The 26251-nt window shown below is 49.3% G+C and overlaps 2 protein-coding genes across 2 annotated transcripts; both read left to right on the top strand.

The window, feature by feature from the left end:
- Window positions 1–14388: 14388 nt before the first annotated feature.
- Window positions 14389–17059, top strand: LOC144180320 (sodium-dependent phosphate transport protein 2B-like). Its single transcript, XM_077708693.1, has 4 exons — window positions 14389–14498; window positions 14854–14956; window positions 15166–15308; window positions 16582–17059. Exons 1-4 carry the CDS (start codon window positions 14409–14411, stop codon window positions 17017–17019), a joined length of 774 nt encoding a protein of 257 aa, XP_077564819.1. The 5' UTR covers window positions 14389–14408; the 3' UTR covers window positions 17020–17059.
- A 35-nt stretch (window positions 17060–17094) lies between these two features.
- LOC144179725 (sodium-dependent phosphate transport protein 2B-like) lies at window positions 17095–24898 on the top strand. Its single transcript, XM_077708168.1, has 3 exons — window positions 17095–17117; window positions 17836–18037; window positions 24675–24898. The coding sequence occupies exons 1-3, from the start codon at window positions 17095–17097 to the stop codon at window positions 24882–24884; spliced, it is 435 nt and encodes a 144-aa protein (XP_077564294.1). The 3' UTR covers window positions 24885–24898.
- Window positions 24899–26251: the final 1353 nt, after the last annotated feature.

Consider the following 26251-nt stretch of genomic DNA (forward strand, 5'->3'; position numbering starts at 1 on the left):
TGCGAAAAATGTCACCTGCATTACTAAAGGCCGATGCTGCGGGAAAAGAAAGAAATAGCGCGAAAGATGCGCATATCTGGCTTTATATGCTTGACTCTGCCCTATGAGACAGACTGGAACGATACCATTCATAGCAGGCGTCGGTGCCACTAATGACATTGGTCGACATTTGGGTACATAAACAGAAGTGGAGACGTTTTAATGGAGCCAAGAAAGATTCAAAGTGTCGAATTATTTTTATCCGTCTGCGTTCATTTGAATACCGTTCCATCGTTGAATTGAAAAGCCATTATTAGGGGAACAGGAAGGGAGATTCCGGATCATTCTTGAGAGAGGGCGGGGGGTGACTTCAATCTTTAGGAGGGATGATAATTATGATGACAATAATATCCTTTCTAATTCCGCAAGAGCTAACTGTTTTAACCCTGACAAACACATTGTACAATGGGCACGAAACCAGAATCCCGCGGGTTTCTCAGACGTTAGGTTGGAGAAAGTACACGACAAGCGCTGGGGAGTTAGTGCCACAAAATGTGAGCGCATTCCTGGAATTACGCAATGTTACTAGCAATGGCTCTACTATGTTTATCCAATAATAAACAAAAGAAGTAAAATATGCAGTATACAAACAGCACACGAACAATACAGGGCAAGCAAATGTTTGTTGCAGACGAAAATTATTCTATATAAAAGGCTTGTATGTTCCTGTTATCATATTAATAGGATTACATGACATAGGTGTCGTCAATCATTAAAAACGAAGTACAAAGGGTGTCGTCTGGGTAGTGCACCTGCAAATGCAAAAAAGAAAAAAAAAACTCGTGCCGTACGTTATCTGAGAAATTTCATGCCCTACTACTGCTCAAGGTGACGTGTTACGCAAGTTGGTACCTGTATAGCAGACGGTGCGGAGAAAACGGGCTACGAAATGAACATGTCACCTCGTGTTTTGTATTCCCCGCGCTGTGTGGCGCGGGGTAATCGCAAGGAGGTCTTTAGTGTTTTAGTGCTACAGTCATTCGTATGGAATGCAGCTCCAGTATTTGTTTGGAGAAAGAGCTCATCTGTTTCGTTCACCTTGCCTACTTATAGACTACATGGCTGAAGGCCTAAGCTCTGTTTTCGAGAAGGGCTCATACACTGGTAAAGTCTACGGAATGTCCTTTCCCACGCTTTCATTAGCCGCTTTTATTTTATGCTTGCACAATATATAGACGGTTGCCGAAAACGGAATTTGAGGAGTAGGAGAAACGAGACATCATGGCATACTCGCCAGATCTGCGCCAGCGGAGAAACATGACGTGCTCTGGTCAGTTATTCATTGAAGGGTGACAAGTGACAGCTTGCAGTGCTTCGTACATTGACTTGCCACAAATGTTGACGGGGCTCTCTAACAAACCGTGCCTCCATCGACACGCTATGTTTCAAAATACCAATATTGTCCCGGCGGAGAAGATGCGAAGCCGATGATGTAGTAATTACAAGTCGTAGCTACAGAAAGGAGAGTCCCGGCGTGGCCACAGAGCGTACCTAACCTTCTGCTTCTGCAGTTGTCCCAGCAGTCCCAGCTTGCCTAACGTCATATTTTCGGCTTTGACCTAGCATATGCCCGCAGGATTACAGAGGCCATATATGGGAAAAAACGAGATCAGGTGCTGCTTGGATCTTACGTAGCAATATTAAGGGTGTTAGACGTGTAGCTTTGGTGTACCAAGAGGGTGAACGTTAAAGGGGCCCTGCAACACTTTTAGATGCTTCCAGAGCGTCCAGTACACGTCCAGTACTTTAAATATGGGGGTCACAAAGTGCCTCACTAAAAACATCACTGCCCTATGCCCATCAGGTAACTTAAAAACTTTCTCAAGATTTCTTTCTCCTTCTCTGTCCTGGCGTCCTTCAAGCGCTCAAATTACGTCAACAGCAGCGCAGGAGCTATGGGCCAGCTCCCTTTCAGTCGCAGCAGTAGACGATTTCGATAACCACTTCAGAAAAGAAAGCCACACAAGAAAAGCAGAAACGGAAGGCGGGTAGTTGTGCTGCTACGAGCAAATCCCCCTGGCGATTCGCAGGGCTTCTGGACGCGAAGGAAAGAGTGAACGCGTTCATCGGACGTGCTGCCGAGTCAATTTAAGGGGCCCGTTTTAGGATCTTGTGCGGCCAAACTCTGAGATTTCACTGCTAGTTCCGCTTTAGAACTGTACCAAGATTAGCTCGCCCCTGTCTTGCTACCAGTCGCCCCAGTAATGCTCGCCCTGCGTCGCCTTTCTCCTGCAGCCCTGACGGCCGGCCTCGAAACCGATCCGCAGCGACATCGCGTCTCCGTCAAGAGCGCAGATGTCCCGCACATAGCGGTCCCAGGTAATACGTTGTCTGCATTTTATCAGTATACGCGCTCGTTATGAACGACTGCGGGGTAAGCTTGCAGCATCTATTCAACTGGATGTGGAAAGTAATTGATTTCGTTCAATTGTGAGTTCTGTTACCTCCGTAAACCAGAACTGGTTTTGTTCAAACCAGTCGAGCCGGAGGCTTATTTTAATCATTGCGCTATTATAGCCATGAAAATTGCCTTCCAACCGCAACGTCGATCTCTCCGAGAGTGATTTTAGCCGCACCTATAGGGGTGAAAGCTCATATGAAACGAAACTCACTCTTCTTGAACCACGCTGTATTAAAACTTCAACATACAATGGAAGAGCACACAAGGACGGGACGAAGCGCGAACTATCAACTGGTTTATTATCCACAACACACCCAAATATACATAAAAAACACTGGTGCGAACCAAGGTTACAAATTGATAACAAGAAAATGCCAATCCATCAAAAATTCCCTCTCGTCTCAGCGCCTCTGCGCATGTGCAAGCAATTCTACCTCCCTATCTGTGAGGGTGACGGACGGCATGCTTATGCATGTGTCTGTTTTCATGATGTCGAAGGCTTCTAGAATCTCCCTTTCTATCTTTTCTCTGCTTCGGCAGGTGACACTTGTCTTAGTGAAATTCCCCAGCGTTCCTGATTTAACTAAGACAAGTGTCATCGGCAGAGGCAGAGAGGCGCCCGCCGGAGGGCAGGCACCTCCGCGCGGAGAACGCTGCGAGCCGCGCCATCTACAGTCTGCTCCATGAGTGAAACCCTCCCCTCCTTCCTCTGCCGCCGCCTCCGCGGCGTTGGGAGTTTACTGTCCCGCACGCCACGAAAAAACCGTTGGCTGTTAGAGGTAGAAAGCTTTGCTTTAATTTTCGCGGTTAGCTATAGTCCGAGGAAGAGTATCTTTAGAAGACTATCGACTTTTAAAGACTATCGCCGTCTTTAGAAGAGACGGCGATGCATAGGCGCCACATGAAGCCGATGGCTGGCGCGCGCTGCAGAGACCACGACGCACACGTGCGCCGGCGTGCTCAAGTACACGCTGTTCCTGGCTCTGGCCGTGGTGTTCTTCCTCGTGGCCCTGGACACGCTGAGCGCCGCCTTCAAGCTGGTCAGCGGCCGCACGGCGGGCCGCGCTTTCACCAACAGCCGTTTGCTCACCAACCCGGTGGTGGGTCTCATGATCGGCGTCCTGGTCACCGTCATGGTGCAAAGCTCCTCCTCGTCCACCTCCGTCACTGTCTCCATGGTCGGCTCCAACCGTGCGTTGCGTCCCCTAATACGCACGGACAGGCTAACTACCCCACAGAGTTTCATACTAATATATACTAGAGGGAAATCTGGCGCCACTGCCTAGGGGAACCACGCTTCAGCGAGCGTTCCGCCATGCACCGGCCAGGCACGTTCCACTTGTCCTTCGCATGGCTCCTGAACAGGCTGAAAAGTTGCCTCTGGCTGCAAAAAAGCAACGATATTACTCTAAAAGATGGTTGAAATTGGTTGAAAATTGAACTTCCAGAAAGATTTATTTGTCAGTAATTAGAAGCTTTTTGCGCGATGCAGAGGAAAAAAATGTCACCTTTCTGGCTTCGAGCCCAAAAAGAAGCCGTATGGCTAGCTAAGTCAAGTAGGCGAGGACAATGGAGCCTCCCACGGCGGGCCGCGATTGCAGCGCCAGATTTCTCTCTAGTATATATTAGTATGAAACTCTATGAACTACCCCGTTATTAAAGCGAAAGCTTTATTAGTTGGACCAATGGCGTCCTGTCAACAAACTTGTACTTTCTGTTAATTTGATATTGAGGTTTATAAGAATTTGAAGAATTGGTCATTTAGACGGGACGGGATTCGTAAATTATATACACGGCTGAGTTTAGCGGAGCCGGCAAGTCAGCAGCGAAGCGTTTTCTTTCTTTCTTTTTTTGCGTTCGAGTCGGCGATGGCGTGCGCCTGAAGCAGAGCGGCTGCACCCTATTCCACACGTGTACAGTCGTCAAAACTGTTAACAACAACAAAGAACGAAATGCTAGCGTCTGCACAGAGCGGCAGCTGACAATAGCGCTCAGGCTGCTAAGCCAGGTTGTGCGCATGCGATGAAGCACCCGAGTGCAGTAGGGCAGCATCGTGAGTCCCGATAATCAGGCGCCAAAGATGCGGCTGTGGCTATCGTGAGCTGCCACTCTGTGCGTAGGCAGGCACCTCGTGTTTTGTTGTTAACAGTTTTGACGACTGTACACGGTCACGGGTGGTGGCAGCGATTTTGTGTTCCGACATTCCGACAGTTCGCCTTGTTCACGCCAGTGATTACAGGTTGCTGATTAACAGCGGAAAAGGGCTGTGGTGTGCTTGCGCGAACAGCCTAGCTGACTACGGTTGCATTGGCGGAATCGATCTGTACATGCGACGCCGCTTTCTTCCGTGACAAGGTGCTGACCCACCCGGCGGTCGACGCTTTGGCGATACTGTTACGTGAAGAAAAATTCGATGGCTTTCTTACTGCTGGTAAACGATTTTATTTAGCCGCTAACGCGGTCATGTTGTCCTCGAAAGCGTTGTCATGAATGTCATGAACCCGCGTGCTCGTACCGTCTCCCTTGGGCGAAATCCCAAGCTCGCGTCCGTTTTCAGCAATACCGAAGAACATGACTAGTGTTAGCCATGCTACTGCTTTATACTGCTTTCCGAATCCTACTACTACTTTCTTACGTGTTACTGCTACTGCTTTCCGCATTCATCTTATTCCGGCCGAGCACTACTTGCTCATTTAAGCCCCGGGAATCGGCCGCTAACCGCAATTATGCCCCGGAACGAGCTGTCGTTACTTTCGACGGCGAAACCGAAACTGATGGCGCGGGAAAATTTGAATCCGAGTACACATAACAACCGCCAAGCCTCAAGTTAAGCGAGGTTCGAAAATCACAGGTGTACGTCCCACAATCAGCTCCATGGTGGTTGAACGACTTCAGCACCAGTGTCCCCTCTAGTTTTTAGTATGAAACTCTTACGCTTATAAGACCTCTGGACACACGGCGCATGCGTGAAACAAGGCTTCCATTGTGTCCAAACGCTTACTTTAAAATCGCGAAAAGAGAATGATTTTAGATTAGACAATACACGCATCAGTCATGAAGAAGGAGCACAATAGTATACCTTTATCTCATAAACCACGTACCGCGGTGTGCATTTATATGGTTCGTAGATGCGTTTACGTTGCGCGGGTAAAATCTTCGCATGGGTTCGTTCTTCGGTTGCGATTTAGGTCTTGGAAGGTCTGACGATCGATTGGACGCACTTTCAGCGGAGGTTGGGCGCACTTTTAGGTTTAGCGATTTTGGTAAATTTCTTTAGCGTCCTCAGGACGAGAGAAACCCCTCCACTCCTCCACACTTCGGCCACCTGTTTGCCTCCGGCGCTTCATATTTTTATATAATATGGCATATATTTCCCAGCAAAAATGCCTTCCGGCAATGCATTCGTGTTTAGAAGTGGAGCAGAAGATCGCCGTAAGCTTAGTCCTTGTAAGCTGGTTTTTCCATAATGTGAACCGGGAAGCCTGCTCGCAATCCCGTCGAACGCTTCCCCGGCGTGACAACGAAGTTCCAGCGGGAGTTCATGGCCAACCAATAACTCACAAACAGCTCCGCTGGTCATCCGCCTTTACGTAGTAGAATGACGCTGATGTTTTAGGGACGAAGCACCTTAAGGCCGAGGCTTGTTCGGCGTCCGTGCTCACGGCCCAACACCGTGTAAATCAAAACATCCGCGAAAAAAGGTTCATAAAAGGTTAAAAAGAACCAAATAAACGGTTCACAAAAGGATAGAGAGAGAGAGAGAGAGAGAGAGAGAGAGAGAGAGAGAGAGAGAGAGAGAGAGAGAGAGAGAGAGAGAGAGAGAGAGAGAGAGAGAGGGCGCTCCTGGGAAGCTGTGCTGCGCATGCGCGAGGAGCATTGGATTGAATTGGGTTTGATTGGATTGAATTGGATTTGGGTTTGGATTAGATTGGATTGAATTGGATTGGATTTAATTGAATTGCATTGGATTAGATTGGATTGCAAATCGTTTTAGCAGCAGTAAGTACTCTCACGGGTGATTTACGGTAAGAACGATCCCCAGTGCTTCGCCCACTCGTCGTGATCGACTTCGTGGAGGTGCGTGAATTTTTTTATACGCGTAGCAGTGCTGGGAGAACCCATTGAGGATCATTTCAGTTGGTAGCCTGTACGGGCGTTCTTGGCGACCTCGAACTGGGGCAGTTTTTTTCCAGAGCCGCTGCAGGCGCAAGTGTTCACGTATATTTCACGAGGAGATTTCAGCGACTCCCGCGTGCAGTTATCTTTAGCAGCGATGCCTGTACTGAGACTTCCACCTGTATCCGCAGTGAGGAGCAGGATCCCACCGCGTAAAACCCTCAATGAACTTCTGAAATTTCACAATATGATGAGCAGGATTAGTAAGCGCACTTTCTTCCCCTTCTGCGCGCTTGTTCCTTCCCGCTTTCTTATGCTTGAAGAACAACATCGGTATAGATGGTATTCACATAAAAGTTTAGCGGACAATTTCTTCTCTTGGCAACCCCGATTAAACTGCCATGATCGTGCCCACTGGTCTGCGCGTGTCTGCGCGTGGAGTCCGCATCTCGCAGAAAAAAAAAAGTCAAGCCTAGGCCCCGGCGTCCGTAGTCTGCACCGTTACCTCCCTATTCTTGGCTGTGGCGTCAACAGCTGCGAATAATCGCAGTTACACTGCCTGGGGATGCTTCACTAGCCCTTGAGAACTCCTTCTCACCACCGAAGAATGGAGCCGTGGTCTCTAAAGGAAGCGCGCACGACGCACTAACTGCCTACGCTGCAGCACAGTTGCCTGCGAACACCGACATGGACAATGTGCTCCCGCCCCTTGCCAACAGCAAATTCGTTCAATACAAAAACCAAATAGTGCTTCAGAAAAAGTTGCGTTCATGCGCGCGGCGATTGAGATACGGCGGTAGCGAAAGCGCATTGTTAGCTGGGAGACTAGCGGACATCTATCGGCAAGTTGACGAAGGGGAAGCGCTCTCCGAGAGGGTGAACACTCTATGGCCTGTACGTCTGCCGGTACAAAAACACGGCAGCCGACAATCAGCTGATCTGTGACGACGACCTCACTCGTATCTTGCGACCGGTAGGCTGTAGGACGCTGTGCGAAACAGTAGTTAACGTCGAGGTAATGCTTAGGAGCTCGGTGGGACGGCGTTACGTGCGCGCCGCCATGCCCGAGCCCGCGCGTACCCGTTGCTAAGGTGGCACACATGGTTGCTGGCATGCGCGCCACGCCATTGAATACAACCTATAGGACGTATTCAATGAAAAGTTTAGCAGGCGATTTCTCCGCCTGGCAACACGAAAACCGCCATGCCGGTGGCCACCATGCCAGCGCGTGCGCTTTGAGCCCGCATCTCGAAGAAGAAGAAAAAAAAAAAACAGCGTACATCGTCTGCTGCGTTTAAGCCCGATTATCGGTAGTGGCGTCAACAGATATAATATTAATCGCACTCACATTAAGCCTAAAGCTTCCGTATCGCTTCAAGACGCGAAGGAAAGAGTGAACGCGCGTTTATCGGAAGTGTTGCAGAGTCCCTTTAAACTACCGGACACGCGAGCTTGGGACACGTGTTGCATGAGCCGTATAGGAGCCGTGAAGTAGCTCACAACCTCAAGCGGCTCACTACGAAATATCGGGTGCCCATTGTGTTTTCCGCACCACGCAAAGCTATAGGTGGTTTGTGCAGCCGTATCAGTAGAAAAAAGAAGCTTAATTCATGCGGGAAAAAACACGCCATGAAATACGTGGGATTGAAAGTTGGCATCGTTTACCAGATACCACTCACATGTGACAAGGTATATATTGGGCAAAGTGGACGCTGCATTAGTGATCGCCTCAGAGAACACGATTTATCAATCAAGAACGGCACTGGGTCACACTTGCCCATTCATTGCCGTGATTGTGGTTGTACGCCGCGCCTCAAAGAAACTATTATCACTGACAGAATCCGTGACTTTGTGGCGCATAAGAGCTTTCAGAAGCATACTTCATTAAAAAAAAATCACGACGGGCGCCTCAGTGAACCGTCATTATTACTTTTTTAGCAAGGAATTTCTTTTTTAGACAGCATGCGGTATACCGCATGCTGTCTAAAAAAAGAAATTCATGCTGTCTAAAAAAGATCCCGCCTATATGGCGAGATCTTAGTACGGTGGTGTTGTATCGCTTTTATGGTTTTATGCTATGTTAGAAGCCTATTTAAGGCATCTTCTTTCCCTGCAAATAAATAGTTGTGAGTTGCGCATTGTTTGTCTTCCTTCCTCTGTATGTCCAGTTAGCGCAAATTTCGTAATTAATAATGCACCAACTAGCCCAACAACACTTTTTACTAGGATTTCTTCTGTGTACTCGGGTGTGAGCATCGTGTCCCTCTCTCCTTCTCTCGGCAGTGTTGACGGTGCGAAACGCGGTGCCCATCGTGATGGGCGCCAACGTGGGAACCTCGGTGACCAACACCATGATGTCGTTGATGCACATCAAGCGTCGCGACGAGTTCCGCCGGGGCTTCGCGGCCGCCACCGTCCACGACATCTTCAACTGGCTCACCGTGCTCGTCCTGCTGCCCTGCGAAGTGGCCTTCCGTCAGTAGGATCTTTTATATTAGCACTAAGTGTATACCTCCCCGATCACCTCTTTCTGAGACACTTTACCGCGGATCATATGTTGCGTACGGAATTGACATCATTCTGGACAACAGCGCGAAAAAAGACGTGGACGAAGGGAACGCACAGGACGAGCGCTAGCGCAGACCCGGCTAGCAGACCACTGCCGCGCATGCGGCTGTTACCCTGTGCCACGGTGTAAGAAACTACTCTTACACCGTGCCCTGTGCTAAAAGAAACAACCCTTCTTTCCAGACACGCCAGGCAGACAGGCCGGGAAATTATCGAAGCGTTTCACACCAGGAAACTGGGAGACGATTGTGAAAGCCACACGTTGCAAGCGCTGTGTGACAAAGAATACGCGTGCTTAACTATAGCACGTGCCGCCAAGCTTGATGTTCCTACGTTTTGTAACCCAGCTATCAGCCCGGGGGTGGCCCTTCGCTTATTCTTCACGAGATCCATGTTAAGCCTTTGAGTGTTGACTATGAAGGGGAGGGGGTACGAAGGAGTGTGTTCGATTTGATTGCTTTGTTTTCTACAGCGTTCGTCCTGTCCGTTCCCGTCGTCCACGTCTTTTTTCGCGCTGTTGTCCAGAATGACACCATACCAACTTGCCCAGCTCACCATTCTGTTACGGGATTGACATGTTAGAGACAAAGTTGTGTTTCTCTTCATCGACAAATGCAACTTTGTTCAGTTTGAAGTAACTAGACTTTGCCAACTCGCTCAGCTCCATTACAGCCACAGAAGATGCTTTTCAACCGAAAGCACGCAAGAAATCTTAAAGAAATTTCCATTCCGCACTGACGTAATACGGGCAGGGTTGACGTGTTATGGGCCATCGCTAAAAGCATAGTTATTAGTGATAACGGTTATCAAAATGAACTAGAGACCCCACAACAATCACCCAGTCCAGGTTACTGGAGGTGACGTAGGTAGGCGGCCGCCAGTCGCACCAACAAGATTCCGTGACGTCATAGAAAAATCGCCGGAAAAAAGCTAGGGTGTCGCCACTGATTTGCGGGACAAAGTGTTCTTAACTTGGGGTTTGTCTTCATGGCCCCTTTAACAACAAAGATGTGTGGTTGCCCCCTGATGCACGCAGCGGCAGCTTGCGGTAATCACCTAGTTTTTCAATGAGTACGCACGCGTGAGTTAAAGCAACAGATCGTTGAAAAAGATCCACTGACAACCGTAAGCTGTCTCTCTGTCCAGCGGGGGGAAAGGAGAGTATACTCTCGAAAAGGAGAGTACTCTCCTTTTCGATGTCGGTATATGACGAGGATAAAAGCCTCCACAGAACGTCCCAGCTTGTCCGTGTTCTTGCCTGGCACGCACTATTTGAAGCCACTGACGAACTTGGCCACAATTCCTCACTTATGCCCTTGGTCATTTGGCGCACTCCGGTATCGGAACGAGAAATAAATCATGAACGCACGGGTTTTGTAGAGATTTTTCAGGACAAACGAACGTAGCACTTTTTTTTAGTTCTTCTGCCTCTTGCACGCAGTTATACAAGTCTCACCGCCACGATTAGCATTATTGTAAGTAGGGTCACGAACCAACTGCTGATCCTAAACTGTCCACTCAGGATGTCCTCCTGCAGGTACACCAAGAAATAATTTCCCAACCACCTAAACGCGCCGCAGCGGCGATCCTTGCGCTCGATTTGACAAAAGCATTCGATAGAGTATGCCATAGTGCCATCCTCAGAGGCCTATAGAGTCTATCCACCCGGGAGAGCGCACTTACAACTACGTACGGGATTTTCTCGCCCACGCACCGCCGCAATCCAGTTAGGCGAGTTCCGTTATGATCGCATCCGACTTCCCTCAATAGGTACACCCCAGGGTTCAGTATTGTCTCCTCTTCTGTTTAATTCATCAATCCTGAACATCCCCAAAAATTAGATTTGGTATGTGGCCTCCGATAGTCTATATACCGACGACATTACGATTTGGGTACCTGGAGGTAGCGATGCTCAGATAGAAACCATCCTTCAACAGGGTGCCCATATCATGGAGACAGAGGCGCAGCTCGCTGGGTTATCCTTGTCCCCAGAAAAATCTGCCCTGCTCATTCTCCCTTCCCGGTCTTGCCGTGATTCGCCGAACATACAGGTTTCCCTCGACAACCGAATAATCCCAGAGGTGGAAACCCTTAAGGTGTTCGCCCTCATTATACAGCGCAATCGAGGTAACGGTAAATTTCTCTCCCTACTTAACTCCCAAGTCAATCAAACAACTGGCCTTATTCAACGAATCGCTAGCCGTCAGCACGGGCTTAAGGAGAGAGAACGAATCCGTCTAGTTCACGCTTTCATCATCAGTCGGATCACGTATTCTTTTAAGCTTAGCATGTCCGACATAGACAAAATTGACTGCCTCATGCGAAAGGCGTACAAGGCAGCATTACAAATTCCCCTTCACTCGTCCACTGCCAGACTCGCCTCGTTGGGAGTATACAATACTGCCCACGAGCTACTAGAGGCCCATCGTATTAATTAGTTACGCCGCCTCTCTACCACTTACACAGGGTGGCACATTCTTCACCGCTTACGAATTGGCATCCCGGCAATGGTAGAGAACGAAGCTTCGTTGCCTCGAGACATCTGAGACAGACTCCCTCCACATACGTCCACTCGCGCGCGACATGCACCCAGTACACCACGCGGAGCGCAGGTGCCAGCCCGCCCGTGCCCTTACAGATAAATGCCCCATCTCCCCCACCACCATGTATGTAGACGCCGTGGAGTACCGACACGCGGAGGGATTTGCTCTCGCCGTGGTCACCCACCCCAACTCTCACCCGGTCACTTCCTTCACCGTACAGACATCTTACGCCGCAACGGCGGAAGAGGCGGCAGTAGCCCTGGCCCTTATTAGAGCACTGCACGGGCCCGATTTTAAGGCCCGAGCCCGGCCTGAGCCCGCTTTGTGAAGCCCGAGCCCGACCCGGGCCCGTAACACCGGGCCCGGCCCGGGCCCGGGCATTCATAAGTGAACCTAGCCCGGTCCGGGCCCGGGCCCGTCGTCTCAAGCCCCGCCCAGCCCGGGCACGGTCTTTTTTTTTTGAGCCTAGGGAGGGCCCGCATGTGTGTGACCAGGCCTGGTCTTAGACGTCGAAGAAAATTTGTTTATTATATTTGGTCGAGTGTCTTCGTAGCGGGAAATCAGACGGAGCATCTAGTCTGTACAAGCACGCCCTGAATTGTAACGCAAAAAATAAGGGTTTAAAAGTACACGTAGCTTGGCTCACACCGTCTGCAGTTCACGCCACATGGGCGTAACAATAGCTCGTATTCTTACACGACAGACAATATCACCTTTGATGACCAGACTCTTGGCAACTTCCTGTGGTTTTTTCGGTCACAAGTTCGTATTAATGAAATTTTTTGCTCTCTATTTGAATCCACGAATATGTGCGTGCGTTGAAATATTTTTCCTGGAGTGGTTGTTAAGCGGTGGCGCTTCTCTAGCACACGAGTTTGATTTCCAGCCACGGCAGCCGCATTTAGATTGGTTCGACATCTAAAATACACGTACATAGACATAGGTGCACAGCTCCAGGGTGGCTTTATTAATTCCTTCCCCGCTAGGGCATTCCTTCTAACCGTATCTTTGATATCTTATACACCAAAATATAAAATATTGATGCAGTAGATGAAATGTCATTAAAGTTACAGTATAGTGACTATCAGACCTAGAAAAACACGTTTTTAAAACAATGTGTACAACTAACATCAAAAAGCGCGTAAAAGTATACTCAGAATATTCAATTTTATGCTCTTTTCTACACTTCACGTCGGAACTATTAACGGCCGGGCCTATGAATTCATGCCCGAGCCCGGCCCGGGCCCGTGGCGTCGAGCCCGATCCCGGCCCGGGCCCGCGACACTGAGCCCGAGCCCAGCCCGGGCCCGTGGCACTGAGCCCGGGCCCGGCCCGGGCCCGCCGATAATCTACTTCGGGCCCGGCCCGCGGGCCGGGTCGGGCCCGGGCTTTCGGGCCGGCCCGGGCCCGTGCAGTGCTCTAGCCCTTATCACGAGGCCGCAACCACACATTATAATCACGGATTCGAAGACGGACGTTCAAAACTTCATTCGCGGTAGCATTTCGGCTATGGCACTCAAAATTCTCCTCCAAAATCCCCTACTCAACGAGTCGACATCGTCTGGACCCCGGCCCACACTAAGATGGGAGGCAACGAGGCGGCCCACAAAGCAGCACGAGAACTCACCAGCCGTGCTGGGCTCGCTCCTGTTCCCTACCACGGTGCTCGGTCGGCCCGCGATCGATTGCCTCTCCTACCAAGAAGTCACGGAGCATTACCGCCTCTCCCGCAGCCGCTATCCTCCTGCCCACACATCCCTTAGCAACGCTCAGGAGCGCCTATGGCTACTCCTTCAGACCACTCGCCAGTCGTTCCCTCCACCTCAAGGTCTATTCCTCTGAGTTCCTTACACCCAACTGTCCCCTCTGTGACTCCCTGGACAGTGATGGCTGCCAGCCTTATTAGCAAACGTTCTTGGAAAATACAGTGAACTCTCTCTCTCTCTCTCTCTCTCTCTCTCTCTCTCTCTCTCTCTCTCTCTCTCTCTCTCTCTCTCTCTCTCTCTCTCTCTCTCTCTCTCTCTCTCTCTCTCTCTCTCTCTCTCTCTCTCTCTCTCTCTAAAATGGTAAATTTCGAGGGTTTAGCGCGCCGATGCTGCACCTGGGCTCAGAGGCGCGCATCAGTTGGAAGGCTCCGGATCAATTTTGACCGCCTGAAGATCGTTAACACGCGCCGAAATTTCGGCACACGAGCGCTTCTGCTTTCCGCTTCCATGTGAACCCCCTCCAGATAAGACAGCGCATGTGTGTGCAAAGTAGCATGACATGAGCTGCAGAATCACGAGGGACAATGGGCTTCGCCGATTTACCAGTCCTGGACCATCCGCGGGCAGTCCGAGGACTGCCTTCGGACCGGAAGTCCCATTGGAATACATGGAAAAATCGAGCGCCGGATCGCGTCTCGGGCAGTCCGCGGACGATCCGGGACTGCTAATCGAGGAAGCCCAGTGGAGTGCACACAGTGGAGCACATTCCGGTGGAGTGCGAGTGTGCGTCGGCTTGTCATCAAGTTTTATACGTGGTGCTTGTCTGCCCTCTGTCTTCTTGTATTTTGTTTTGACTGCTTCGACAGAGGAATTAATCGTGTATGTTGTTCTTCGTGCGATTCCGCGGTTAGGTTAAGTTGGGTTAGGTTAGGTGAAGGTTAGGTTACTAACCTCTAATGGTTGCTAAGGTCGCATCTGTCTCACTTTCGTTGAACCCGCTTGTACGCAGATATGCTTGAAGCCTTGTCCGATTCAATGGTGGATTCCATCGACAAAGGCCAGCGCTTGGAGAAGGGAAGCTACCTGGGCGCGCTGACCAAACCTATTGTAAAGCTCATTGTTCAGGTAATGGCAAATGGTTACTTTTGTTCCCTTGTGTCTCGCATCCCTCTTCGCGAGTCCGCGAAGCTGGGGCGGTGTTAGCATGAATTCGCTTGACTACATCCCAAAATGCTTTTCTGCTCCCGCGGAACTCCCCGAAGCTTAATCTGAGATTGTGACTAATCCGGCGTTTAAGCTGTGGCGACGCGCAGTAAATGTCACAGATCAGCACGAATGCCGCAACAAAACGTGAAGCTTACTTAAAAGGTTGTTTTTAGACAGTCATCAGAAAGTATACTGAACTGCGATAAGTGCATCTTACTTACGGTTTGCCTTGTGACCTTGGACAAGGCTTATGACCGCGAATTTTCTTTTTCAGCTTGACGGAAAGGTAATAGAGCAGATCGCGCTCGGCAAGGAGCCGAATAATACCATCTTGAAGCAATGTTGCCAGAAGAACGGAACTGAATGCATCGCCAAGTGTAAGTCTGCACTATACATTTAATTTTTAGCCCAAATACTCACCCACTGCAGGTTTAGCTTACATTTAGCTTCACTTTACTCGTCTTCCTCCTCTTCTTTTTCTTCTTCTTCTTCTTCGCGTCGGCTACACGTGGTGGCTATATTGACAGAGAACAGCATCGGCGAAGAAGCAGTGCGCAGTGGCGGTAAACAGCCCCTTTGCGTGCAGGCGCTGCGTTCTTCAACTGGCTGAACATGGGCGACACGGTGACGGGTGCCTTCTGCTTCGCGTTGTCGGTGGTCGCCATCCTGATCTGCTTCTACGTCATGGTCAAGGTGCTCACCAAGCTCACGCAGAGCCACATCGTCAAGGTGCGAGATTCGGGCATCTGTTTCGCGTTAGCGCTTCGGAGGCGCGCGTGAGACCTCCTGCCTCGGTCACGGGAACATCCACTGATCACCATTCAGTATTGTGGGCGTCCAAAGAAGCCGGCGAGGTCGGTGGGCGATGGACCGTCCCTTTTGTAGAACCTAACAATAAGGATAGGCGTCGTTGAAGTGGAATTCTATAGAGAGACATTCTCTCGTACTCCCCAGGGGTTTGGATGCATTGAGAGGAATCTTAAATTAAAATGAGTTTTATACATGCATACAAACTTAACGAAATTCCAGGAGCTTCGCTTGCACGATATTGGCACGATATTTGGACTACCTTCTCAAGCCGTCGATGCTACTGTTCCCACCGACGCGGTACTGCTAGGGCGCACTTCGCCCTGTGTCAACGTTCTTTAGTGGGAGCTGGGAATTAACTCAGCAGGGGTGTCTGCTTTCGCTCCAGGACAGACTTCGCCGTCGTGTAGAGGTTCTTTAAAGTACTTAAGGTTGTGAGATAACAAATTGTGTATTCGTTTGATTCCGCTGAGGCATCATCATGTGTCTACTTTTCAATACTTCTTTTTTTTTTTACTAAAAAGAAAATGAGCCGTATTGGGTTGTCCTCCTCCCCCAAAAGCAAAAATACCACGTAAGCCGGTGCTGACTAGCTTTTCCTCCGAGTGGTATAATTCTGAGATCCTGATCCTAGGGAATGAGACCTCGCTTTAGTATCGTTGGGTACGCTGGGCTGGAACAATCTTTATTCCCGGACTAAAGATCCAAAACGTGGCCCAACGTGCACCGTAGAAAGGCCATTCTACTGGTCAGCTCAAGAAAGCTTGCCTTAACGCGATTGTGGAGTAACAAAGGTCTGAAACGCTACACCTATCGACATTTACGCACACCCTGAAATTTAGGACAAAGAGCTAGCACGACGTGCAGGAACCTAGTAAACCCATCGCAAAAAGGGGACTTAGTACAGAGCTTGGAGTCAGTTTAAATACAATTCATCGTCAAAAGTTGCTGCTCATACAGTTAGACTGATAGTCTTCCCGTCTCTGGAGCCTCAAAGAACATTCCACTGAACTGTCAACTCCGCACAAAGCAAGCAGTACCCTTGCTTTCAAGGACTCCAAGGACATTCAAGGACTCCGAAGTTAGAAGTTTTGAAGAAATTGGTATGAGCCGGAAGGCTGCACTGGCTGACTTCACGGCCTGTGCAGTGAGCTGTGAAGAGTGATAGCATGCCCTATCGGGTCGCTCTGTGCAGGTTCTGACGGTGTGCGTGAACCGCGACTACGACTTCCCCACCTCGATGCTGGTGGGATACATGAGCCTGCTGATGGGCTGCCTCATCACGTTCGTGTTCCAGAGCAGCTCGGCCTTCACGTCGGCGCTGCTGCCGTTCGCGGCACTGGGCATGCTGGACCTGAGCCGCGTGTACCCGCTCACGCTGGGCTCCAACGTGGGCACCACGGCCACGGGCATCGTGGCCGCCATGGCCGGCAACCCTTTAGCGCGCAGGAACGCGCTGCAGATCGCGCTCTGCCACACCTTCTTCAACATCATCGGCATCCTGCTCTACTACCCGCTGCCCTTCCTCAGGCCAGTCGCGTTCCGGAATACGGCGCCTGAGCAGAGGGACGTAGGATCCCTCTTTGGCGAGGACCGTGTGGCCAGAACCTACGTTGCCGATATGAAGTTGTAGACAGTTAGTTGAGGCGCCGGCAGACCCTATTTGAGAGTGCACTATCGTGGCAAGTATACTCGCTAATAGAAACGCATGGCTGTCCGCACCACTGGGTGGTGAGCTCCGCGAGCGTGCTCTAAGTCCTCCAGCTCAAGAATCGTCCACAGCGATAATTTACTGCGATTGTCACAAGCCCCGTCAATGTCCAAAATGCTACGCGCAATGCTCTTACTCTCAGTTATCAAAGAAGTTTTACTGCATCATGCTAACCTCCAAACCCCTGCATTGTATAAATCATTCAAAATCCCCCGTTTGCAAAAAGAGCAACAGGGCGGAGGAAAGAAATAACATGGTGTAGCGGCAAAGAACAGGAAGGGTTAGAGATCTGTGGGAGAAGCCTTCATCCTGCAATGGACATTAATAAGATGATGATGATGATGGTGGTGGTGGGGGTGGTGGGGTGCTGAGGTCGTTGGAGATACTAACAATTGCCTCCCAGCGCATCGTTGCAGCCCGGTCGAAAAACGCAACAAACATTTCTGTCGCACAACAGAAATTTCTGTTGTACAACAGGAACATCTGTCGTAGAACAGGGATCTCTGTTGGGCCTATAGAATGGTCTGTTGTGCGACAGGCATAACTGTCGTAAAACTGCAGTATGTTTGCCGCACGCAAAAACTTCCGTTGTACAAAGGACAGAATGTCCCATTCCCTTACTGGATCATCCTGCCGTATTTAATGTTGTGTTTTTCGACTGGGTATGCGCGGAGGCTGTCACCAGAAATAGGCTTGCTATAACGCGCGCGGGCATTCCGCTGGTGCTTTTGCGTGCAGGCTTCCGCTGTTCATCGCGCAGCGGCTGGGCGAGACGGGTGCCAGGTACCGCTGGTTCGTGCTCTTCTACCTGCTGCTCACGTTCGTGCTAATTCCGCTGGCGGCCCTGCTTCTTTCGCTGCTCGGGGACCTCCCGTTCAGCATCATCACCATGTCCATTGTACTGTCGCTGGTCCTCCTTACCATTGTGAACGTCATACAGGTTCGCTCTTCTTCCAAACAGCTCTCTATTGCAAACTAGTTCCCCTTGTGGAGAGCTACTCTGCGTCACGAAAATGTGTACGCCGTGCTCAGGACCTGCGTGAGGGCCTAGTGGAATCACTATCGCGTCTCTACGGTCAGCTATCTGTTTCTGAGCTCGGGGGCCCTTTTCCTGCCACTAACGTAATTTCGATGTAACTACCAAACTATTTTGTAGCGTAAGCTACACTGGTCGAGGTTGAGCAGTTTCGCGTGGACCTTGAAGGGCCGTGCTGCGCAAGCGCGAGGAGCATCCGATTGGATTAGATTGGATTGGATCGGATTGGATTTGTATTGCGTTGTATTGGATCGGATTGAATTAAATTGTGTTGAATTGGATTGGAAATCCAATCCAATTGGAGTACGGGTGTGTAGAGAATTGGGTCTGCACATTCGCCGGTCTGCGCATTTCAGAGGAGTGACGTCATAGCCGCGGCAGACGCACTGGCGCCGGCGCATGCTCAGCTGTGCGCCTCCGTTGCGCAGTAGCCAAGTCTAACGGTGCGCCAGAGCCGCTTGATAGCCGTTTCGCGTGGCTCCTGGAGAGCCGTGCTGCGCATGCGCGAGGAGCAGTGACTGGGCGGGACTGGATTGGGTGGGATTAGACTGGACTGGATTGGACTGGACTGGATTGGATTGAATTGTATTCGACTGGATTGAATTGGAAATCGTTTTAGCAGAGTAAGCATGATAATCAGCTATCCTAGACAACCAGGAAACCTAAGAATAGCCAGTTGAAACTTAGCTTACGCTACGTATATCCTGGCATAGCCGAGCAGAGCCACTGCTAATTTTTTATTTTGCCGATTTTGAAAGGGTTCAAAGAAGAGTCCCAAGGTCGTCAGACAAAACCGACGCGTGCGTGCATATAAGGTGAACCATAGGTGCAAAGTACGTTCGCCTTTGTTAACAGCTTGAGAAAAGGGCATATTTTGGTCCCTCTTAATTTTTATCGAGCAGCGTGAAGCTGGGTAAGTTTGTACAGTATTCATTTTCGACTAAGATGCTACAAACGCGGGCGAAGCCAAAGGGGGCACTCGCGCTTGTGTATTTCCTTTTTGCTTAGACTCCGTTTGTCACGCCCAGGTCGAAATGATTTAGGGGTGAAACCCTTAGGGGCTTGGGCTGTCGGCGTCTCATGTCGGCGTATTGTCATGTGGTCACGGTACTAAAACACCGGGACACTAATTTTCCATCGCCTCGCGCCTCAACATAACGAGTACTAAAAAGGTATAATGGATAAAACCGATTCAAAACAAACATGGTATAGATATTCGTGTAGCGCTCCCTGTCCGCTTCAACAATCATTTAGCACAAGCTGTTTATAGACGGGCTATAATTTGTGTTACATTCAAATACCCACCGCCTCTTGACGCTACGCCTGAGCGGGGGTGGTCGGTCGAAGCAAGAAAAGGCATACTTACCTGGTGCCGGGGCCTCGTTGATCATCGAGGACATGCCTCTAGGGCGGGCATTGCACTGCGCTTGCGTTGAGCTCTGCCGCTACCCCAAATTGGGGCAGATGGGCACGCCAATTTCTTAAATCCGGTTCAACGCAAGAGAGGGCGCCGACGCCTCAGCAAGCGCGCGATTCCTCCTCTCACCGGCGATTCTTCGGCGCCCAATCAGCGCGCGCCGTGTCGCAACAGAGTGTCTTACAATCTTTGAATACACTGACACACCAGCCAACGGTTCTTTCGCGGTGTGCGGGACAATAAACTCCCAAAGCGGCGGAGGCAGCGGCGGAGGGGGTGGGGGGTGGGGGCAAGGGTTTCACTCACGGAACACACTGTAGAGGGCGCAGTGAATTTACCCAGCGTTCCCCGTGCGGAGGTGCCTGCTCACCGGCGGCAGCGTCGGCGGTACGACTTTGTCGTCTGCTTTAGCGACGGTTGTTTTGGGCCTGTTTTGGTGCAGCTTCGCGTCCCTTGCGCGCTTCCTTTGCACGGCTTGGTTAATTGGTTCGACAGCACCTCCATGGTAACCCGCACCCGATGGAATTAAGTGGTCGTACGGCACAGATAAATACGCCATGAGTACGCCAATTAACCCGCGGCCCTCAGTCTCCAGTGGCTGCGAAGCAACTGACCACGGCGGCGGTCAGACCTGCGACGCAGCAGAGGTTGCTAAGAATCCCTGGACCCGGACAGGCCGCTATTGGAATCTGAACCTGGCAACGTTTAACACGAGAACCTTATCTAGCGAATCGAGTCTACAGGTCTTGTTCGAGGAATTAAAGGGCATTAAATGGGATGTCATAGGGCTTAGTGAGGTTAGGAGGACAGGTGAAGCCTTTACGGTGCTGAAAAATGGACACGTCCTGTATTACCGTGGTCAAGTGGACAGAAGAGAACTGGGAGTGGGATTTATAGTCAATAAAAGCATAGCTGGCAACATAGAAGAATACTAAAGCATTCACGAAAGGGTAGCAGGTCTTGTAATTAGGCTAAATAAGAGGTACAAACTCAAGGTGGTACAGGGCTACGCACTCACATCCAGCCACGACGACCAGGTATAGTGGAACGCTTCTATGAAGATGTGGAATCGGCAATGGCTAAAGTAATAACACAGTATACCGTAGTTATGTGAGATTCAATGCTAAAGTAGGCAAGAATCAGGCTGGAGACAAGGCAGTTGGGAACTATGGTCTGGGCTCTAGAAATAGCAGGGGGAACCTACTAGTCGAGTTCGCAGAACGGAATAACCTACGCATTATGAATACCTTCTTCTGCAAACGGGAGAGCTGGAAGTGGACGTGGAGGAGCCCGAATGGAGAGCATAAAAATGAAATAGACTTCATATTATGCGATAACCCTGGCGTCGTGCAGGATGTGGAAGTGCTCGGAAGGGTAAGGTGTAGTGACCACCGTATGGTGAGATCTCGAATTAGGCTAGATTTGAGGAGAGACCGCAACAAGCTAGTACGAAAGAAGCCGATTAATGAGCTAACAATAAAACGTAAAGTAGAAAACATCAGGATAGCGCTGCAGAACCGATATTCAGCTCTTACCGATAAAGCAGAGCTTACGACACAGGAAACCAGCGACAACCTTACACGAATTTTCACGGAGTGTGCAGTAGAAGTCGGGGGCACGGTGGCTAGACAGGATACTGGTAAACTTTCCCAGGAGACGAAAGATATAATTAGGAAACGGCAAACCATGACAATCTCAACCCAAGCTGGCAGAATAGAACTAGCGGAGCTTTCGAAGTTAATCAATAAGCGTAAGACAGCTGACATACGGAAGTATAATATGGAGAGGATCGAATACGCTGTAAAGAACGGAGGTAGCCTAAAAGCAGTGAAGAGGCGTCTTTGCGTGGGGAAAAATCAGATGTATGCACTTAAAGATAAGCAAGGCAATGTCATCACAAAGAGGTATAAAATAGTCACAGGGGCCGAGGAGTTCTATAGGGATCTGTACAGTAGCCGCGGCATCCAGGATAATGCAGAACGAGAAAGTAGTTCAGAGGAGATAGACATCCCACCAGTAACGACCGAAGAAGTAAGGAAGGTTTTGAAAGAAATGAAAGGGGGCAAAGCACCTGGTAAGGATCAGATAACAGCAGACCTCTTGAAGGATGGCGGAGAAATTGTACTTGAAAAATTGGCAAACCTGTATACGAAATGCCTAATGATCGCAAGTGTACCGGAATCTTGGAAGAACGCGAACATCATCCTAATCCATAAGAAAGGTGACATGAAGGACTTGAAAAATTACAGACCGATCAGCTTACTGTCAGTCGTCTACAAGGTACTTACCAAGGCAATCACTAAAAGAATTTCTGCAACCTTAGATTTCAGTCAATTAACCTAAAGAACAAGCAGAGTTTCGTAAAGGCTATTCAACAATGGACCATATTCACAGGATCAATCAGGTGATAGAGAAGTGCGCTGAGTATACTGAACCCCTATATATAGCCTTCATAGATTATGAGAAAGCATTTGACTCGGTCGAAACCTCAGCAGTCATTCAGGCATTACGGAACCAGGGGGTAGATGAGCATTATATAAAAATACTAGAGGATATCTACAATGGGTCCACAGCTACCATCATCCTCCATAAGGAGAGCAGTAAAATACCTATAAGTAAGGGCGTCAGACAAGGAGACACAATCTCCCCAATGTTATTCACAGCATGTTTACAAGAAGTATTCAGAACATTGGATTGAGAACAGGTGGGAGTAAGGTTTAGTGGAGAATCCCTGAGTAACCTCAAGTTTGCTGATGACGTTGCCTTTTTAAGTAACTCGGGGGAGGAATTGCAAAGCATTCTTACCGCACCGGACAAACAGAGTAGAACCATGGGCCTGAAAATTAATATTCAGAAAAATAAAGTAATGATCAATAATGTCGGGACAGCACAGCGGTTTGAGATAGGTGGCGAGGCCGTGGAAGTAGTAAGCGAATATATCTACTTAGGCCAAGTTGTGACCCCGGATCCCAACCATGAGGCAGAGATAATTCGAAGGATAAGAATGGGGTGGAGTGCATTCGGCAGACATTCTCAGATAATGAATGGCAGCCTACCATTGTCCCTTAAGAAGAAAGTGTATGACAGCTGCATCTTACCGGTACTCACCTTCGGGGCAGAAACTTGGAGGCTCACTAAGAGGGTTCAACTTAAAGTGAGGACGACTCAGCGTGCAATGGAACGGAAGATGATAGGTGTAACATTAAGGGACAAGAAGAGAGCGGAGTGGGTCAGGGAACAAACGCGTGTTAAGGACATATTAGTAGAAATTAAGAAGAAAAAATGGACGTGGGCAGGGCATGTAATGCGAAGGCAAGATAACCGCTGGTCATTGAGGGTAACAGAGTGGATCCCTAGAGAAAACAAGCGTTGCAGGGGGCGGCAGAAAGTTAGATGGGCAGATGAGATCAAGAAGTTTGCGGGGATAAATTGGTCGCAGTTAGCACAGGACCGGGGTAATTAGAGAATAATGGGAGAGGCCTTTGCCCTGCAGTGGGCGTAGATAGTCTGGTGGTGATGATGATGATGATGACGGCACAGATCTGTTAAAGGGACAGGCAACCGATTTTTGTCGAGTATATATTCTCTAATCTCTATCCCAAATGAAAGGGCATCACTTAAAGCACCTCAACGAGAAACGGTTTTGCTGATAGCGCCCTAGAACTTTTTAAATCGAAATTTTAAGGTATTCGAGCTGTGTCCTTCCAAAAAATGCTGGCAACGATGACATACAGTAGCGCGGCAGCATACTCTTGTCTGTATGTGAAATTAAAAGCGATGTTTAAAAACTTGTCCCCAGCTAAAAAATGTGCGAATCGCAGGCTTTGTCATTCCTTTGTGTGTGTGTGTTTTTTTTTTTTTTGAATTCACTAGTCTATTTTGCACGAAGGCGCCATCTGTTTTGAGGGACAACAGGTAATACCTGCCTTCACGTTGTGGAAGTCGGAAGTTCGATTCTACCCGGGCGCGTCCTTTTTTTTTTTTTTTTTGAAAGCTGCCTTTGGCGTATTTCGAACCTGAAATCGAATATTTCGGCAGAACAAACACCCCTGACTAAGGTAGAATCGTCAAAGCTCCTTCACTGGGTCTGTTTACTGAACGCTTCCATTGATTCTGGGCATGGAGGCCCAGTTAGCCAAACTGAGAGCAACGCAGCGGCGGCGGGCGGCGTGTCTTAAATATTTCCAAAATAATGTTTAAAGATACACAATTTAAGCCTATAAAAATACTTGTGTTAAAAGGTTTTCAATAAGTGAACAAACGTTTGAACAGTTACAGTGGCTGCTAGGTTTGCAGGTCACATGACCGGGACACATATTTAGTGTCAAGTTTCGACACTACAAACCGCCACCCTTCCGACTTCAGGAAGTTGCTTGATAATCCCACGCAAGTGTCGAGGAAAAAGTTACACTTAAGGTTTTGTATTTTTCGACTATTTCAATTTCCTGCCCTGAACACATATAGGGCCGCCTAACTTGACTATTTTATTTCGCGCTCGGAAAATTATTACCTTAGTTCTTGCTGGGTTAATACTAATGCGATGACGTAAGGTCCACTGGATTAGTTTGGAAATCAGAATATTGCATTTTACTCCTAAATCGTTGCTCTCGGAACCTGTAAGTAAGATGGTACTGTCGTCCGCGTATATAATGAATGAACCGGTAGCGCCCACGTTCATTTAGTTAGAAACGCTCGTTGGGTTGGTTTTTACGATAGTAAGAGAAAAAAGTGGCAGCGCAACGCCGACATGTGCGGCAGGAAAAGCAAGCAAAAAAAGCACAAAAAGCAAGCGCTGGCGCTGTTTCAGGCAGGGGGCGCGCGAGCACTGCGGAGGCGGGAAATTTGAATTGCATTGGTTGGTAGCTGTGAGCGGACAACGGCACTACAGCCCATTATGGCGAATTACTGCTCTGCACTTCCAGCAGCCTTCACGTTGAGTGGAACGGCTTTAATATTTTAGTGTTCCATTTATCGATGTAACGCCCTGTATTTGTAGTGCCGCGACAGCATTACAAACAAAAATGAAACCTCCGATGCCATTAGCCTTCGCTGAATTATTTCACAGCAACGTGGAGTGGCGTGTAAAGCACGCCGTTCTGCTTCCCTGTATTTTCCGCGTGACAGGAGCGGTGCCCGGGCGCATTGCCGGTCTTCCTCCAGAACTGGGACTTCCTGCCGGAATGGATGCACTCGCTGCAGCCAATGGACCGCTTCTTCACACGCTACTTGGACCACGTGCCCTTCTGCCAAATGTTCCTCAACGAAATGTCCTTCGTCTCCTATGGCAACGTCGACAACGCCCCTGTACCACCGCCTGTAGCGGACACCACCTAAAGTTTTAGTTCTGTTACTATTTTTGTACATAATCTTACGTCACGCCCTGTCTTGCCTCCCCGAAAAATTGCCTTTGGTATGCGCAAAACAACAGTGTCGACAATTACTTGCACGTAGTATTCGCCGACAGGCTTCAATATTGGACTGTATCAGTCCAATCAGTGTCAGTTGTCAGTGACCTAGACGGTGAAGTACCCAACGTGTCGCGATGTCTTAATACGGAAGACCTGCGCAAGTTGTGCGTGTTTCTAAGACGTGCTTTGAATTTTTTTTATCACGGCGGGCGAGTTTGTTTCTTTTGAAAGGCCATTTAATAACGTGCATGTGGCGTTGAAGTTTCATCCTGCTTACAGCCATTCTCGGCTGCGCTTTGTTCGAAAGCCACAGCTCCGTAACACTAGCTCAGAATATTGAGACAGCTTAAGTGGCACGGAGGCTACAGATTGCGAGATGCCCGAGTCGGTAAATAAGCTAGCAAGTATAAGTGAAAGAAGCCAACAAAGGAGAAGGAATGGCATTTACTTCAAATAAGGTGATTTTCGTATCTTTTTAACACTAAGGTGTTTTATTCCGGGATACACTAACATTTGAGTGACGTCATATCCCTCACAGAAATAACGCCAGTACAACGAAGCAGGCGGCCTGTAAAGGGTGCACCCCTGCACGCAGCATCTTCATGCGGGGAAGCAACCTTTGGAACTAAAGAGTGCGTTACACTTACGGTTGTTCGTTTTCGGGCTTTATATTTTAACACGACGTCACGGAAATGACGCCAGTACACATTTGCCGAAGCGACCCGTCAGCAGGACGCCGCTCGCCAAGCACACCCACGAGACAGCCGCCGACCCGCAAATCATGCTCAGCTGCAGATTTCGCTGCACATTTCACTCTCGTGTGTTACCGATTTCCAGGACAGAGGAATCAACCACAATTTCTTTTCATTTTCTCGGACCTTTCCTTTTTTGCTTTTTTTTCTCTGGGTTGCATTTCTGGCATCTCACTTCAACAATCTGCAGATGTAAAAGGAGTGCAAACGGCTTTTACTTTCAATCTGCACACCTTTGCTTCAAATGGAGCCCTCCCTTTACGACACTCAGCTGAAGATGAGTAAACGGAGCATCTGTGGGGGCCAGTTTTCGCTGAATAGCTTTAGTGTAAAGCGCTTACTCTTTGAACGGTGGCAACATGGACTAGAAAGACAACACCGGACGAAGCGCAATAGGTTTTGTGAAGAAAATCGTTGTCGTTACCGTCGTCATATTCAACAGATCTGATCTGATTGTAGGGTTTAACGCGCCGACGCAACGCAGGCGATGAGGCGCGCCGTAGTGGAGGGGTCCGGATTAATTTTGACCACCTGGGGATCT

This window comes from Haemaphysalis longicornis, unplaced genomic scaffold, assembly GCF_048455015.1.
Source record: "Haemaphysalis longicornis isolate Haplotype H1 unplaced genomic scaffold, Haemaphysalis longicornis Haplotype H1 scaffold_4, whole genome shotgun sequence".
Lineage (NCBI taxonomy): Eukaryota > Metazoa > Arthropoda > Arachnida > Ixodida > Ixodidae > Haemaphysalis > Haemaphysalis longicornis.